The sequence below is a fragment of the Elephas maximus genome, chromosome 22, assembly GCF_024166365.1.
Source record: "Elephas maximus indicus isolate mEleMax1 chromosome 22, mEleMax1 primary haplotype, whole genome shotgun sequence".
NCBI lineage: Eukaryota > Metazoa > Chordata > Mammalia > Proboscidea > Elephantidae > Elephas > Elephas maximus.
This window is the reverse complement of record NC_064840.1, coordinates 11,816,919-11,830,723: the sequence shown is the minus strand read 5'-3', so window position 1 is coordinate 11,830,723 and position 13,805 is coordinate 11,816,919. Positions and strand designations below refer to the sequence as shown.

General features: G+C 53.1%; 1 protein-coding gene across 4 annotated transcripts in view; it reads left to right on the top strand.

The window, feature by feature from the left end:
* The window catches only part of RBM19 (RNA binding motif protein 19), a 176,820-nt gene that overhangs the window by 116,940 nt on the left and 46,075 nt on the right, over positions 1-13,805 (top strand). For all 4 annotated transcript variants that reach the window (XM_049865132.1, XM_049865129.1, XM_049865131.1 and 1 more), the window contains exon 23: positions 1,586-1,706. In XM_049865132.1, coding sequence (XP_049721089.1) covers positions 1,586-1,706 — 121 coding nt within the window. The remainder of the gene's footprint in view (positions 1-1,585; positions 1,707-13,805) is intronic.

Below are 13,805 nucleotides of genomic sequence, written 5' to 3'. Positions count from 1 at the left end.
TTCTTCCACAGAGCTGCTGGGTGGGTTCCAACTGCCAGCCTTTCAGTTAGCAGCCACCAAGGCTCCTCAGGCCCTCCTTAAGCCCCGTTCTTTACTGAGTCCTCCCCACTGAGAAAATGAAATTGTAAATGTGGTAAGTCTGCAGCAACAACGGGGAAACTGTAAGCACTAATATTCATTAAGAGAACTTATCACGTGGCCCACACTGTTCTGACCATTTTGTATGTTAATTCTTCATCTTCTGTAGAACCCTCACACTGGAATACTACTGATAGTCCCATTTTATGGATGAGAAAGCTGAGGCAAGGAGATTGATTTCACTTGCACTAAGAAGTGGCAGGGCCCATCATGCTAAGGCAGGGTGGCTCCAGAGTCAAGGCTCTTGGCCACTAAGCTCCATGACATCTGTGTACCACGGGAGCATCCCCACAAGAGCTGATCAAGTCAGGGACGGCTTCCCTGCACAGCACTGTTCAGCTTGAGACCTAACAATGTTTTTAAGCAGGAACTAGCCAGTCACAAAAGACCAGGTACTGTAGGACTCCATTTATGGGGAAGTCCACAGAGACAGAAGGTAGACTAGTTGTAGTTGCTTAGGGCTGGGGACGATGGGGGACTCGGACTTGATGGCAAAAGGGTAGCCGGTTGCTGTCGCGTCGACTCCAGCTCGTGGCTACCCCACGTGTGTCAGAGAGAAGCTGTGCTCCATAGGGTTCTCAGTGGCTGATTTTGGGGAAGTAGGTCACCAGTCCCTTCTTCTGAAGGACCTCTGGGTAGACTCGAACCTCCACGCTTTTGGTTAGCAGCCGAGCATGTTAACCCTTTGTTTGCACCACCAGGGACTCCAGCAAAAGGATACAGGGTTTCTTTTGGGGGTGACAAAAATGTTCTAAAATTGATTGTGGTGATGGTTGTACAATTCTGAACAGGCTAAAACCACCGAACGGTGTGCTTTAAATGGGTAAATCGTATGGTGTGTGAATTACCTCTCAATAGTTTAAAAAATTACCAAAAAAAAAAAAGCCAAAATATAAAGAGTACAGAGTTGGGGACAGTGTAGGACAAGATGCTGAGGGACGGATGAAGCTAGCAGCCGAGAGAGAGGGCAGAGAGCCCAGTGAGGAGGCTGAGGGACCGCTTGGCCCAGGGCGGCAGCAGTGGAAGCAGAGAGAAGGGGACAGGAGAGAGACGGGGGACGGAATCACCAGGGCCAGAGAAAGAGATGCCACAAAGTGAAAATGAGGGTCCCGTGGTTGTCATCGGGTGGCTCAACTTTCTCACACAGCCGCGGCCGCTGACAGCCAGGGGGAAGTGAACCCCGTTAATGGGGTTGCCCTGTTCGGATAGGCTTCAGTGGGGGAAGTCAGATGCCTGCCTTGGCCCAGGCACCAATTACAGACCCGGCCAGCGGCTCTGTGACTGCCTCGTCAGTCACTCGCAGCTCTCTCCCTGGAAGATAACCTACTAATTAAATAGATGCGCCTGTCGGCTCCCTCGCCAGAGATCAGATGTCGCCAGGGCCAGTACCTGGCTCTTGAATCTGGATGCCGGCAGGCTAATATGCTGTCTTGTTTGCCCCCCACAGAGAGCCTTCAACGCCTTGTGCCACAGCACCCACCTTTACGGCCGGAGGCTGGTCCTGGAGTGGGCGGACTCTGAGGTGACCGTGCAGGCCCTGCGGCGGAAGACCGCAGAGCACTTTCACGGTAAGGGTGGGCGGCCTCCTGCCTGGCGAGGCTTCCCTTGCGGTGGAGCTAGCCCATATTGGAATCATCCAGGAGGTGATTCGTGGGCTCCTGGGGAGGCCAGAAAAGGCTGTTGGGGCTGCCAGGAGAAGGTTGCTCAACTTGTAGAGCTGTGGGGGCCCGTGCTGGGTAGCCCCCACCTGCACCTGTAGGTTCTCACCCTGCTCTGAGCCCAGAGGCTGACCTGTGTGGACAGCATTGCGGGGGCTCCCTGCTCTCTGGCTGCAGCCTGGGCTGGGTCACTGGGAGCCCAGGCAGGAGATCAGAGGGGGCAGATAGTGAGGTCAGGGGACCTGTTCCCTGGCATACCTGCCACCAGACTGCTGCAGCTGGCTGACCCCCTCCCAAAGGCCCTGTCATGCCCTGTGGCTTTCTCCAGGCAGCTCCCTCTGCCCAGTTCCAGAATCTGCTCTTGCAGGCCTGGGGTGGTAACAGCCCCTCCCACTGGCTGACTTCCCTACACTCTGCCCACTCTGTGGGAGATGGTCCCTTACTAGACCCTCTTCAGCTGCCCTGTTTGAGGGTGGTATCCACCTCTGGCCCTCACTCCCCCTTGGTAACATCATGAGGCCTTGCTGATTATTCATTACCTGAAAGCATTTCCTGAGTCCTGCTCTGTCCTGGTGCCAGGGAGCAACAGTGACCAGGCTGGGCTCAGATGGGAGAGGATGGGGCAGGCTGCCTGACCGAGGCCAGGAAGGCCTGGGGCAGGCTGCCTGACCGAGGCCAGGAAGGCCTCTTCTCAGGGTGACATTTGAATCTACGAAAGAGCTGGCCAGGCAGAGTCTGAGGGCCAGGGCAACAGGAAGCACAGAGACCCTGAGGTTGGAGCAAGTTTGGTGTGTCTGAGAAGCAGTGGGAGGCCAGTGTGGCTGGCGCAGAGGTGGGGAGGTAGTGGGGGCGGGGGGAGGTGCTAGAGGGAGATGAAGTTGAAGAGGTGGGCAGGGGCTGGGTCCCAAGGATCGTCTGAGAGTCGGATGGGGAGGGCTGAGATAAAGCCGTGCAAACTGCTAGGTACTGGGCATGCAAAAGGGGTGTCCTTCACTTTCCAAACGCTGGCCCCCACAAACTGGGGATGTCCGGGGATACTTGAACTTGAATCATGTCTCCTGGCCCCTCCCATCCCTCTCTGAAGTGCTTTTCCTGGGCCAGGCAGCAAAAGGGACAGCTACTGGCTCCTCTCATTGGTTGAGTGATAAAGTGGTGTGTTGCCTGGGAAGTGCCTCTCCCCACTGGGAACAGGCCCCTTCCTCCCACCGTCCGGGAAAGCCAACTTCCTTCAGGGTTGCCACAGTCCCTCTGTGGCCTGCATCACTGTCCCACCCATCCCTATGGGGCAGCTGAGGGCCAAGGGTGTTGGTGGGGGCAGGTGGGGGGCTGTCAGCTGGTCTGAGGTGATTCTTCCCTGTCCCAGCCAGGCAGCAACTTTGGAGGAACTTGGTGGGGGTTGGGGAGTTCCTCTGTGGAGATGTGAGCTTTCCAGTTGGGTCTCACCAGTCTTGTTAGCTGCAGTGAATTCAGGCCTTGGCTCACGGCAACCCCATGCACAATGGAACGAATTGCTGCCTGGTCCTGTGCCATCCCCATGATCGATTGCAGATCAGATCGTTGTGATCCATGGGGTTTTTATTGGCTGAATTTTGGAAGCAGATTGCTAGTCATTCCTCCTAGTCCATCTTAGTCTGGAAGCTCCTCTGAAACCTGTTCAGCATCATAGCAACATGCAAGCCTCAACTGATGGAGGGGAGGCGGCTGCACTTGAGGTGCACTGGCTGGGGATTGAACCCGGGTCACCCACATGGAAAAAAAACGAGACTTATAGCACTGAACCATCACTGCCTGGAGCTTCCAAGATGCGTACTTTCATGGCACAGCTGGGCGTGGTGAGACTACCCCATGAGCATGCTCAGGGCTCCAGGACTCCCTCCAGAGGCTGAGTGGAAGCCCTCTGGCCTTTGTTCAGCTTGCCAGAGCCTTCAGAATGACCCCCACCCACCTGGTGTTCTTTCCAGCCTAATCCCTCCTCCCCACAGGGATCACTGTTCCCTAGATTCCAGGCAGGACTCAGTATCTTTCATATGCTGTTTCTTCTGCTTGGAATGTCTCACCCTCTTTTTTTCTAATAGACTTTATCTTATAGTTTTAGGTTTACAGAAAAATTGAGCAGAAAGTACAGAGAGTTCCCATATACCTCCTCTCTCTCCTGCAACTGTTTCTCCAGTTGTTAGCATGTTGCATTGCTATGATACGTTTGTTACAATGGACAAACCAATATCAATACATTATTAGTAACTATCAGTAACTAAGGTCCATCCTTTAGGATTCACTCAGTGTTGTACAACCTTGTGGGTTTGGACAATTGCATAATGTCATACAGTTGCATTACAGTGTTATGCAGAATAGTTTCACCACCCTAAAAATGCACTCTCAATTTTTTTTTAACTTGGCTAATGCCTATCCAGCCTTCAAAACCCATGTCAAATGACACCTCCTCCAGGAAGGCATCCGAGCTCTGCTCTCCCACCTCTGTCTGTATAAATTTTTACTGCATTGTAGTTGTCTGTACTGGACGTATTCCTCCTTCAGCATACAAACTCTGTGTCAGGCACGTCTTTGTCAGCAATCACTCAGTCTCTGGATGGGGTCTCCCACGGCAAGCACAGTGTCAGGCGTGTGTCAAGCCCTCAGGTATGACTGAAGGCAAATCTGAAACCAGGGCTTTGAACACAGTCACAAGCTCATAACTCCAGGGCCTGAATACAGTCATAAGCTTAAAACTCAGTAAGTCCCTAAGTCCTGACGCTCAGAAAAAGAACCTGCCCTTATCGACAGCCATTGACAGGCCCAAAGGCGCTCATCAGCAAATGTTTGTGTAAGGAGGCTCTCCCTGGAGCCAGACGGGGACCCAGCTCCCGCCCTCCCCACTCCTGCCTGGGCCAGCAGAGGAGCACAGACCCAGCAGTTCTGCCCTGCCTTGGAAAGAAGTCCCCTTCAATAAATTGAGTTCCAGAGACAGTGTTAGTATCTCTCCCAGCAGAAAGACTCACCAGAAGCTCTTCTTTGTAATTGGCTGTCTCCACAGCCACTTCCCAGCTGTCGGGCAATGCCTGGACAGGGGCAGATGCGATACTAATAACCCGTTTCCACCTGCTTGTGTACACCTTCCCACTAATCTCCAGCAGCCCTCTTAGATGGGCATTGTTGGCCGATTCTACAGATGAGGGAATCGAGGCCAACCAAGGATAAGTGACCTGTGACAACTACTGTTGATTGAGTACTTACTGTGCACCAGGCACTGTCCTCAGCATGTGGCATATTTTGTCGTGTATCCTCACAGCATCCCTAGCTGCTCTAGGCACTTGGGCCATTCTACAGGTTTTACAAATAAAAAAAAAAAACTGAGGCTCCCCTACTCAGGGTAATGACTTGGCACTGCGGGGGTAAGTGAAATAATGCACGTAGCGTATCTGACACAGAGCAGGTGCTCTGGAGAAGTCAGCCTGCACCCACCCACCTATTGTCTCTGTGTGAAGCATAAGGTGCCCACAGGCCACCCAGCTGCTGGGAACCAGCTGCTGGCCCCCTGCCCTGCTGGCTGGACCACTCTCCCACCTCTGTGCAACTTGCCCACGGTGAAAAATACCCAGCTCGTTTCTGTGGAAATCCGCATTGTCTGGCGCTGCCAGGGCCATGGCAGACTCCAGGGCAGGTGGGCTCCATGCCCAGCTCCCTCCCCCACCTCTGGCCTTGGCCCTGAACTCTGCCAGCAAGGCACTCAACTCTCAGGTGGGGGCCAAGGCTTCGACAAAGGGCTCCCTGTGGAATGTGGACCACGGAATGAAAGGCAGGCCTTTCAACCATTCGGCAAGGTTTGGCAGGAAGCTAGCTGGTGACCTGCGGCCTTTGAGCCGCCCTCTGGGACAGTGGCAGGCAGCAGAGTGGACAGGGCGGAGCTTTGGCACCAGCCAGTGCCCTCATTGTCCTAAGCTTTCTCCCGTCCCTGGAGCTCGACCAGCTGCTAACCTGCTGACACAGGATGCCACAGTTTCCCGGCCCCGATGACCAGCCTTCTCTCCTCCCGTTCTCTTCCCAGTCCCCAGGTCCCTGTCAAGCCTAGGTCAAGGTTGAACGTAGGTAATACTAATTATTATCGTTCTAACAACCCTCATCTGTTAAGGCATACTCCACACCAGGTCTTATCCACAGGCTTTCCTGTGTAGTAATGAACCCTACAGAACCCTATCATTCTCCGTTTTACAGATAAGGAAACTGAGGCACAGGGAGGGCAATTCACTGGCCCAGGGGCACCCAGCTACTGAATGGCAGAGTCAGGATTCAAACCTGTGCTTTTAACCATCTTCCTGTACTGAATCCTTGTAAAAGCTAGTGAGTGCAGCTACCCCTTAAGTTTACCCCAGTGTCTGTATCCTCAGGCCTGTTCTGTGTCCTTGGGCAAGTGACAGAACCTCAGCTTTGCCATCTGTAAAATGATACTGTGGTGCCTTCCACATCTGGGAAATTCTGAGATGTTGCAAATAAAGTTATGGCCAGCTCCTGCCACATAGTGAGCATCCTACAGACACTATTACTTGTTTATCATCACTCTTATTGTTACTCTCGCCTGCCCCTTCCAGCCACTGACTCTTCTTCATTTTCTGGGGTGGCTAGAACACTCCCCATTATCTCTGCATTCCAGTCAAGCCAGGCTGAGGGATGGCACTCCCTGGGCAGAGGAATGAGATGTAAAGAAGAGCCTGGCCTGTATAAGCCCAGACAGTAAAGTGTCTGTGTGTGTGAGAGGGAGAAAGCGAGGAGAATCAGAGTGAATATACCTGACCCATAGGAAGGGCTCAGAACAGGGTGTTTCCTCTGAATCTAGATACCACATGGTCCAAGGCACGTAGCACAGAGCCCAGCACACAACCAAACCCAACCCATTGCCGTAGATTCTGATTCATGGAGACCCCATGTGTGTCAGAGTAGAACTGCTCTGTAGGGTTTTCTTGGCTATAATCTTTATGGCAGCAGAGCACCAGGCCTTTCTTCTCCAGCCCGACTGGGTGGATTTGAACCACCGACCTTTTGATTAGTACCGTATTTTTACACAAATAACATTTGCCAACTCCACCCTCTCCCTGCCATGAGGCATTTTCGTAAGCACCACTATGCCATTGTTTTTTTTTTACGTGTTGCTGTAAAAAAAAATATAGCACACTTGCAAAAATATCTTGTGGGGGGGGCAAGGGTGGCAAACAAATGTAGAAAATGCACATTATTTGCATAAAAATATGATGGTCAAGCATAAGCCATTTGTTCCACCCCGCCTCCTAAACCAATTCAGTTGATTCTAACTCACGGCAACCCCGTGTACAGAATAGAACTGCGTTCCATCGGGGTTTCAAGGCTGTAACTTTTTGAAAGCAGATTGCCAGGCCTCTCTTTCGAGGTGCTTCTGGGTGGGTTCAAACTGCCAACCTTTTGGTTAGCAGCTGAACCTTTAACCATTTGTACTACCCAGGGACCCCTGCCTGGCACATAGTAGGCGTTTATTGGTGCACAGTAGCAACCATGATGATGACGATGATGAAGATGATTCCTCAACGGTAAACTGAGGCTGTTGTGAGAACTAGGTGTACTCAGGGCCAGTATGGTCCTTGCCACTTATCTAGGCTCCCTTAGGGGCTCAGCATCCCCCAGTCCCTCCCCTACAATGGAAGCTTCTGTTTTATCTACTGCCCCCGTATATTTTCTCCCACAAGTTAATGCTTACAAAATACCTGCCCAATTGAACAGCAAAAGGCAGGTCTGGAGTAGTTGCCCTCAGTAGGCAAAGACCTTGAACCAGACAGAGTTGCTTTTGAAAGGGACAAGCAAGACAGAGGTCTCCACAAAATCACTCTCCCGCCTCGGCCCTGTCCCAGCCCCAGCCCTCGCCCTCCGCCTCCCTCCTCTTCTCCCTCCCTCCCTGGACAAGAATAGGATTTCTCATCTCCGTCCAACCCAACTCGAAGCCCAAAGCCTGGGAGTAGGTGAAGTGCCATTCTGCAGTGCTGCGCTCCTGGGAGGGTGAAAAGAGAACCAGGCGGGAAGAAAGTGGAAAGTCCGCCACTGGCTGTGTCCTTTTCTTCCGGAGCGTGTTACAAACCAGCAGGGTTGCAGCATCGCGAAGCTTTCAGGGCCCTGGCAGGCAGTGGTCCCTGCGCGTGCGGCCTGGAGAATATAATGGCATGGAAGAAATTTGGCTGCAGACCCTTGTGTTTTGCAGCACTCACAGCCGGGGAGGCCCAAGCAAGCCGGCTTTTATTCGGCCGGGAGCGTGGCTCTGCTTCTCCATGTTGTCTTATTCCAGCTGGGGAGGACTGATGGGCTGTGGTTAGCGTCTGTACCTTTCACCTCCGGAGCTGGGAGCGAGGACATGACCAGCATGTCAAGTGGCTGGCAGCAGCGCCATCCCCTTCTTGCTTGCCCGAACCCAAATGAGCTGCAAACCATGCACCAGGGAGAACCTCTCCTCGGGGCACAGGTGGGTGCAGCCCCACTCAGTCACCTGGCCTCAGGTACCCAGGCAGGGGCAGGGCCAGGAAGGAGCCTGATGGCTGGATACCTCATCCCATCAGCCCAGCCGCTGTTCCCCCAACCCCCTGGCCTTTGGGTCTCAGCCAAATTGTCCAAGACTTGACAGAGATATGAATTCCCCATCTGACCCTTACCTAGTCTCCCTCGAACGTCACACCTGCCGTCAGGTATTTATTGTGCAATTGTTTGATCTTATGTGGCTGGATTCTAGGGGCGTCGTAACTGTGCCTCCCAGCACCTCACTACAGTCCTCTGCTTAAGACCTCCAGCTCTGTCCCTGGAAGGGAGGCCACACTGCTTTGCTCCTTACTCCATTCATTCATTCATTCAGTAATTCTTCACTGATCACATCAATCCATACTCTAGACCCAGGTCCCTAGGTGGCACAGACAGTTAAGTGCTCAACTACTAACCTAAACGTTAGCAGTTCGAACCTGCCCAGTGGCACCATGAAAGAAGGGCCTGGCGATCTGCTTCCTTGAAGATTACAACCAAGAAAACCCTGTGGGGCACAGTTGTACTCTGTAACACGTGTGGTCACCATGGGTCAGAATCAACTCAGCGGCAACAGGTTTTCTTTTTGGTTTGGGGACAGAACAATGAACAAAAGACAAGGTCCCTGCCCTCAGGGAGTTGGTATTTGAGTCAGAGAGACAAGTGATTAAAAAATAATAATAATAACCAAATAAATGACAAAGTTGTGAGGACAGCAAGTGCTGTGAAGGAAATTAGAAAGGATAGCCTAATACACCCCTAGAGGTGGTGGAAGAAGGGAAGGGGGGGCAGTTTCAAATATGGCAGTTGGGAAAAGCTTGAGAAGGCAGCACTTCTGCATGATGAGAAGGAGCTAGCTAGCCAAAGAGCTGGGGAATAAGCATTCTGGGCAGAGGGGACTGCAAGTGCAAAGGTCCTGGGGCAGCAGTGCAGCTGGCATATTAGAAACAGGCCGCTGGGTCTGGAGAACAGGCCCAGGGCAGAGGCAGATAGGAAGCAAGGTCTGAGAGGCCGGCAGGGGCCCGCACAGGGCCTAGTGGGACATGGCAGGAAGCCTGGCTGCTCTCCAGTGCAGTGGAGGCCCATGAAGGTTTTACAGGAGGGTGTGCCACGGCCTGATGCACACTATTGGACCTCCTTACTGCTGTGTGGGGGATGCATTGTAGACGGCCAGGGACGGAGCAGGGGGTCTGATTTACTGGCTGTTATAGTCATTCAGGCAGGAGATGGGGGTGGCCTGACCCAGGCAGGAGAGAAGCACATGGTTTGAGCATATTTGGTAAAGGTAGAGCAGCCAGGCTTGCCTCTCGAGGGAAGGAAAGAAATCAAGGTGTAGGTTTGTGCTCGGAGCTGCCCAGAGGCTGGTGGTGCCTCGTGGTGAGCTAGGCCTAGGAAGCAGGGGAAGAACAGGTGGGTGGACGGGGGCATTCCCGACATGTTGGGTGGGACACATGTATCAGGACTCCCGTGAGGATGTCAGACAGAGAGATGTATGAGTCCAGAGCTCAGGGGCAAAGTCGGGCTGAGATATAAATTTGGAAGTCATCAGCATACAGATGATATTTAAAGCCTGCAACAGTTCGCCCCTCCACACACACACAGTCCTTGCATAACTTAATCATCCACAGGACAGCACATTTTCCAAAGCTCAGGTGCCAAGAGAGCCTGTGATCCCCACGTCAGCCCTTGCAAATGTGCCTCCTTGATCTTGGCCAGGAAAACATAATCATCGGGCTTTGACAATCACAGTCAGAAAAGTTCAAGCAAGTATGTGAAGTCACAGAATTTATTATTCAAAATATCCCTTTGCCGAGGTGCCTTCCCGCTACCTGGAGCCAGAAGGTTTTCTGTAAGCTCTCCTTGCCCCATGTTTTATTCCTTCATTTGGGTGTTTCTAGTCCCCTCCTTAAGGAGCCCTGGTGGTTCAGTGGTTACATACTCAGCTGCTCACAGAAAGGTTGGCAGTTCAAACCCACCCCGAGTCTCTCCAGGAGAAAGACCTAGCGACCTGCTTCCATAAAGATTATAACCAAAAAAACCCTATGAGGTAGTTCTACCCTGTCACACAAGGTCAGTACAAGTCAAAAATCAACTTGATGGCATCTACCAACATAACAAGTCCCCTCCTTAAGACTTCCCTATGGCAGCCCTGCCTCCTTGGAGGTGTCAAAGGCCCCACAGCAGGAGATGGGCTGGGTGGAGAGGGACTGTCCCAGAAAGGCCACTACCAGGGGATGTTGTCGTTAGCTGCCCTGGAGTCAGCCCTGACTCATGGCGACCCCACACACAGTGGGACAGAATGCTGGCAGGTCCTGCACCACCCGCGTGATCAGTTGCAGAACGGACCATTGGGATCCACAGGGCTTTCCTTGGCTGATTTTCAGAAGTAGATCGCCAGGCCTTTCTTCCTAGTCCCTTTTAGTCTGGAAGCTCTGCTGAAACCTGTTTGGTATCATGGCAACACACAAGCTTCCACTGACAGATGGGTGGTGGCTGCACCTGAGGTGCGTTGGCTGGGAATCAAACCTGAGTCTGCTGCATGGAAGGCGACAGTTGAGCCCCTGAACCACCATGTCCGCTACAGGGGCATCTAAGGACTGTTTTCTCCCTGCCCTTATGGAATGGATTGCTTTCCCCAGTTGAAGCGGCGCGTGTGGTTGGTGGTTTCGTCTGCTCCTGGGCGCATCGGCGGTGGTACCAAGAGAAAGGTTGAGATCGGCCAGGAGACGCAGTCTTTCTCAAATGCCCCTCCTATCCCAGCTGGTGGAGGCAGAGCCCAGAGAAGGAAAGTCAAGAAGCAGTTGTTGTTTTGGTCAAGGTGGCTCCTAGCAAGGGTCGAACTGCAGGCCGGGGGGAGGGAACCCGTGTGCTCTCTGAAGGCTGGAGGGAACCCAAAGGCGAGCTGGCACCTGGGTCATCTGCCACCTCCCTCCTTCTCTCCCCTGCTTGAGCCTCGCTGAGTGGTGTTTTGGAAATATTTCCGAGCACTTCAACAATATCCTGCACACTCTCTCCCCCTTCCCCTGGGAGTGGCTGTCCGTGCGGGAAGGTACTTGCTCCCAATCCAGCTAAATTGTTATTGACTTGTGTTCTCTGCGTTCTGCAAACATTTCACTCTGCCGTCGCCAGTGAGGCCAGGAATCCCTGCTAGGGCTAACGGGGAAACCAGCTGTGCCGGGCCATTTCTCCTGCTCTTCCTCATCGATCATGGAATTAAACTGACAGACAGAGAATTTCCGACCCAACCTGGGAGGGGAAGGGACCAGGCTGGGATTGGAGGAAGGTTTGGGGGCCTGGTGACCCGAGGCTTGGAAGTAGGCAGGAGGAGGGTGAGCGTCCCTCCAGGGTTGTGGCTGGCAGTAGGGGGTGGCCAGTTTCACTTCTGAACTGCAGGCTGGCCCAGCCAAGGAAAACACACAGATGAGGTGCTTTTCATCACAGCTTCAGGACCACAAGTGAGACTAGCAGGGATTTTGTAAGCAGAGAAGTGAAATAGCTTAGATCCAAGGCCACACCAGCCAGCCATCAGCTGAAATCAGCCCACGGATGTTTATTTTGCTCACAAGATATGAAAAAGCATTTTTTAATTAATTGCCACCGTTTTACTGTCAAGAAACCTTGTGGCGCAGCAGTCAAGTGCTTGGCTGCTAACCAAAAAGGTCAGCAGTTCAAACCCTCCCAGCGGTTCTGTAGGAGAACAGACGTGGCGATCTGCTCCCATAAAGATTACAGCCTAGGAAACTATGGGGCAGTTGTACTCTGTCAAATAGAGTCGCTATGTGTCAGAATCAACTTGACAGCACACAACAACAACATCGTACTATTGGAAGAGCTGACGTAAAAATCGAGATTTCAGGCCTCTTAAAAAATCAAGTCTGGCCACCCTGGTCCCGCGTGATCACAGGTAAGCCGGGGCTGAAGAGAGGCTGCCCCATTTATATGAAGGACAGGCTTCCTGTTTGGCACACTCCACAACGCTCCCTATTGTCTCCTTTCTGAACCTTCTGACCTAGTCACGTTCCCCCCGGCCCCTGAGGCCTCTGTACTTGCAGATCCTGGTGCAGATGTGGCTGTCACACCTTGGCCCCATGAGGAGATGTTACCAACTCCTTCCCTTCAGCCTCCACTGCCAACCCCGGGTCTGCGCCAAGAGGGAAGGGGTGGGTAGCTGATGTTGCCCAAGCCCATAGAAATGGAAAGATCCCTCCAGACCCAAGAAAGGGAAGTGGGGTACCCCTTTCTACCTTCCTGTTTCTTTTCCCTCTGCCGGCTCACCCTTCCGCTGGGTGCTCCCTGTCACCCAAGCCTGCATGGTTTTCACAGCATCTGTGACTAGTGCAAACTCATGCAGGCCCAAGCCCAGAAGCCCCCGGCTTAGTGTGGCCTCATGGCCCTACCGTGGGCTCAGTCCATGATGATCCCAGCTGAGCGTCTTCACCAACCCCTGTGGACAGGTAGCCACCAGTGCAGCTCCCCAGAACCACTATGCAGGGCAGCTCTGGGCCGGCACTACAGACTCTGCTACAGAGGGCACCCAAGAGTTCTCGGCCCTGTGAATAATAATGGCAGTAATAGTAGCTGGGGTCATGCCCAGCGCCCACCCCAGGACATTTGCATCAGAACCCCTGGGGATAGGTTGGGTCCGGGCATCTGTGGTTTTCCAGATGATTCTGTTGGGCAGTTGGGTTGAGAACCAGAAGCCTCTTGAGAACATTGTTGATGCAGGTAGGTAAGGGTTACTAGGTGTCTCACACCTTTTCTTCTTAAGGAAGGCGTGGGGCAGTGGTGGGATTCTCACCTCCCATTCCGGCCTGTGTTCAGCCCCCAACCAGTGTAGCTCGTGAGCATCCACCACCTGGGCAGAGCTTAGTTCAGCTGTGCAGCTTCGTGAGGAAGGCTGGGCCGGTGTCTCGACCACAGGGGAGGCAGCCTGAGCCACAGGGATTGTGGGCATTGCTTGCGGTGGGACAGGGTGGCCCTGGAGCCGGCAGATCCCAGCTCAAGGCCCTGGGAGAATCCAGGGTCAAGGGACTTCCCCCAAAGCCCTACACCAGCTGTTTCCTTATCTGAAAAAAATGGGACAACCCCAGGTCATGGGTTCTCTGTAAGAAACTCCCCACCCAGCCTGCCGCCCAGAACCCAGCCAGTGCTGAGGAGTCATGCCTACTTTTCAGCCTGAAGCCATCTCCAGTCGCTCCTGCTGGTAGCCCATTCATAGGGTTGTTGCGGTTGACGCAGCGGCCCCCAGCTCATGGGGACCCTATGCACAATGGAATAAAACACTGCCCGGTCCTGCACCATCCCAGCGATCAGCTGTGGATAGAACCATTAAGATCCATAGGGTTTTCACTGCATGATTTTTGGAAGTAGATTGCCAGGCCTTTATTCCTAGTCTCTTATCTGGAAGGTCCGTGGAAACCTGTTCAGCATCCTAGCGACACGCAAGCCTCCACTGACAGATGGGTGGGTGATAGCTGTGCTTGAGGTACA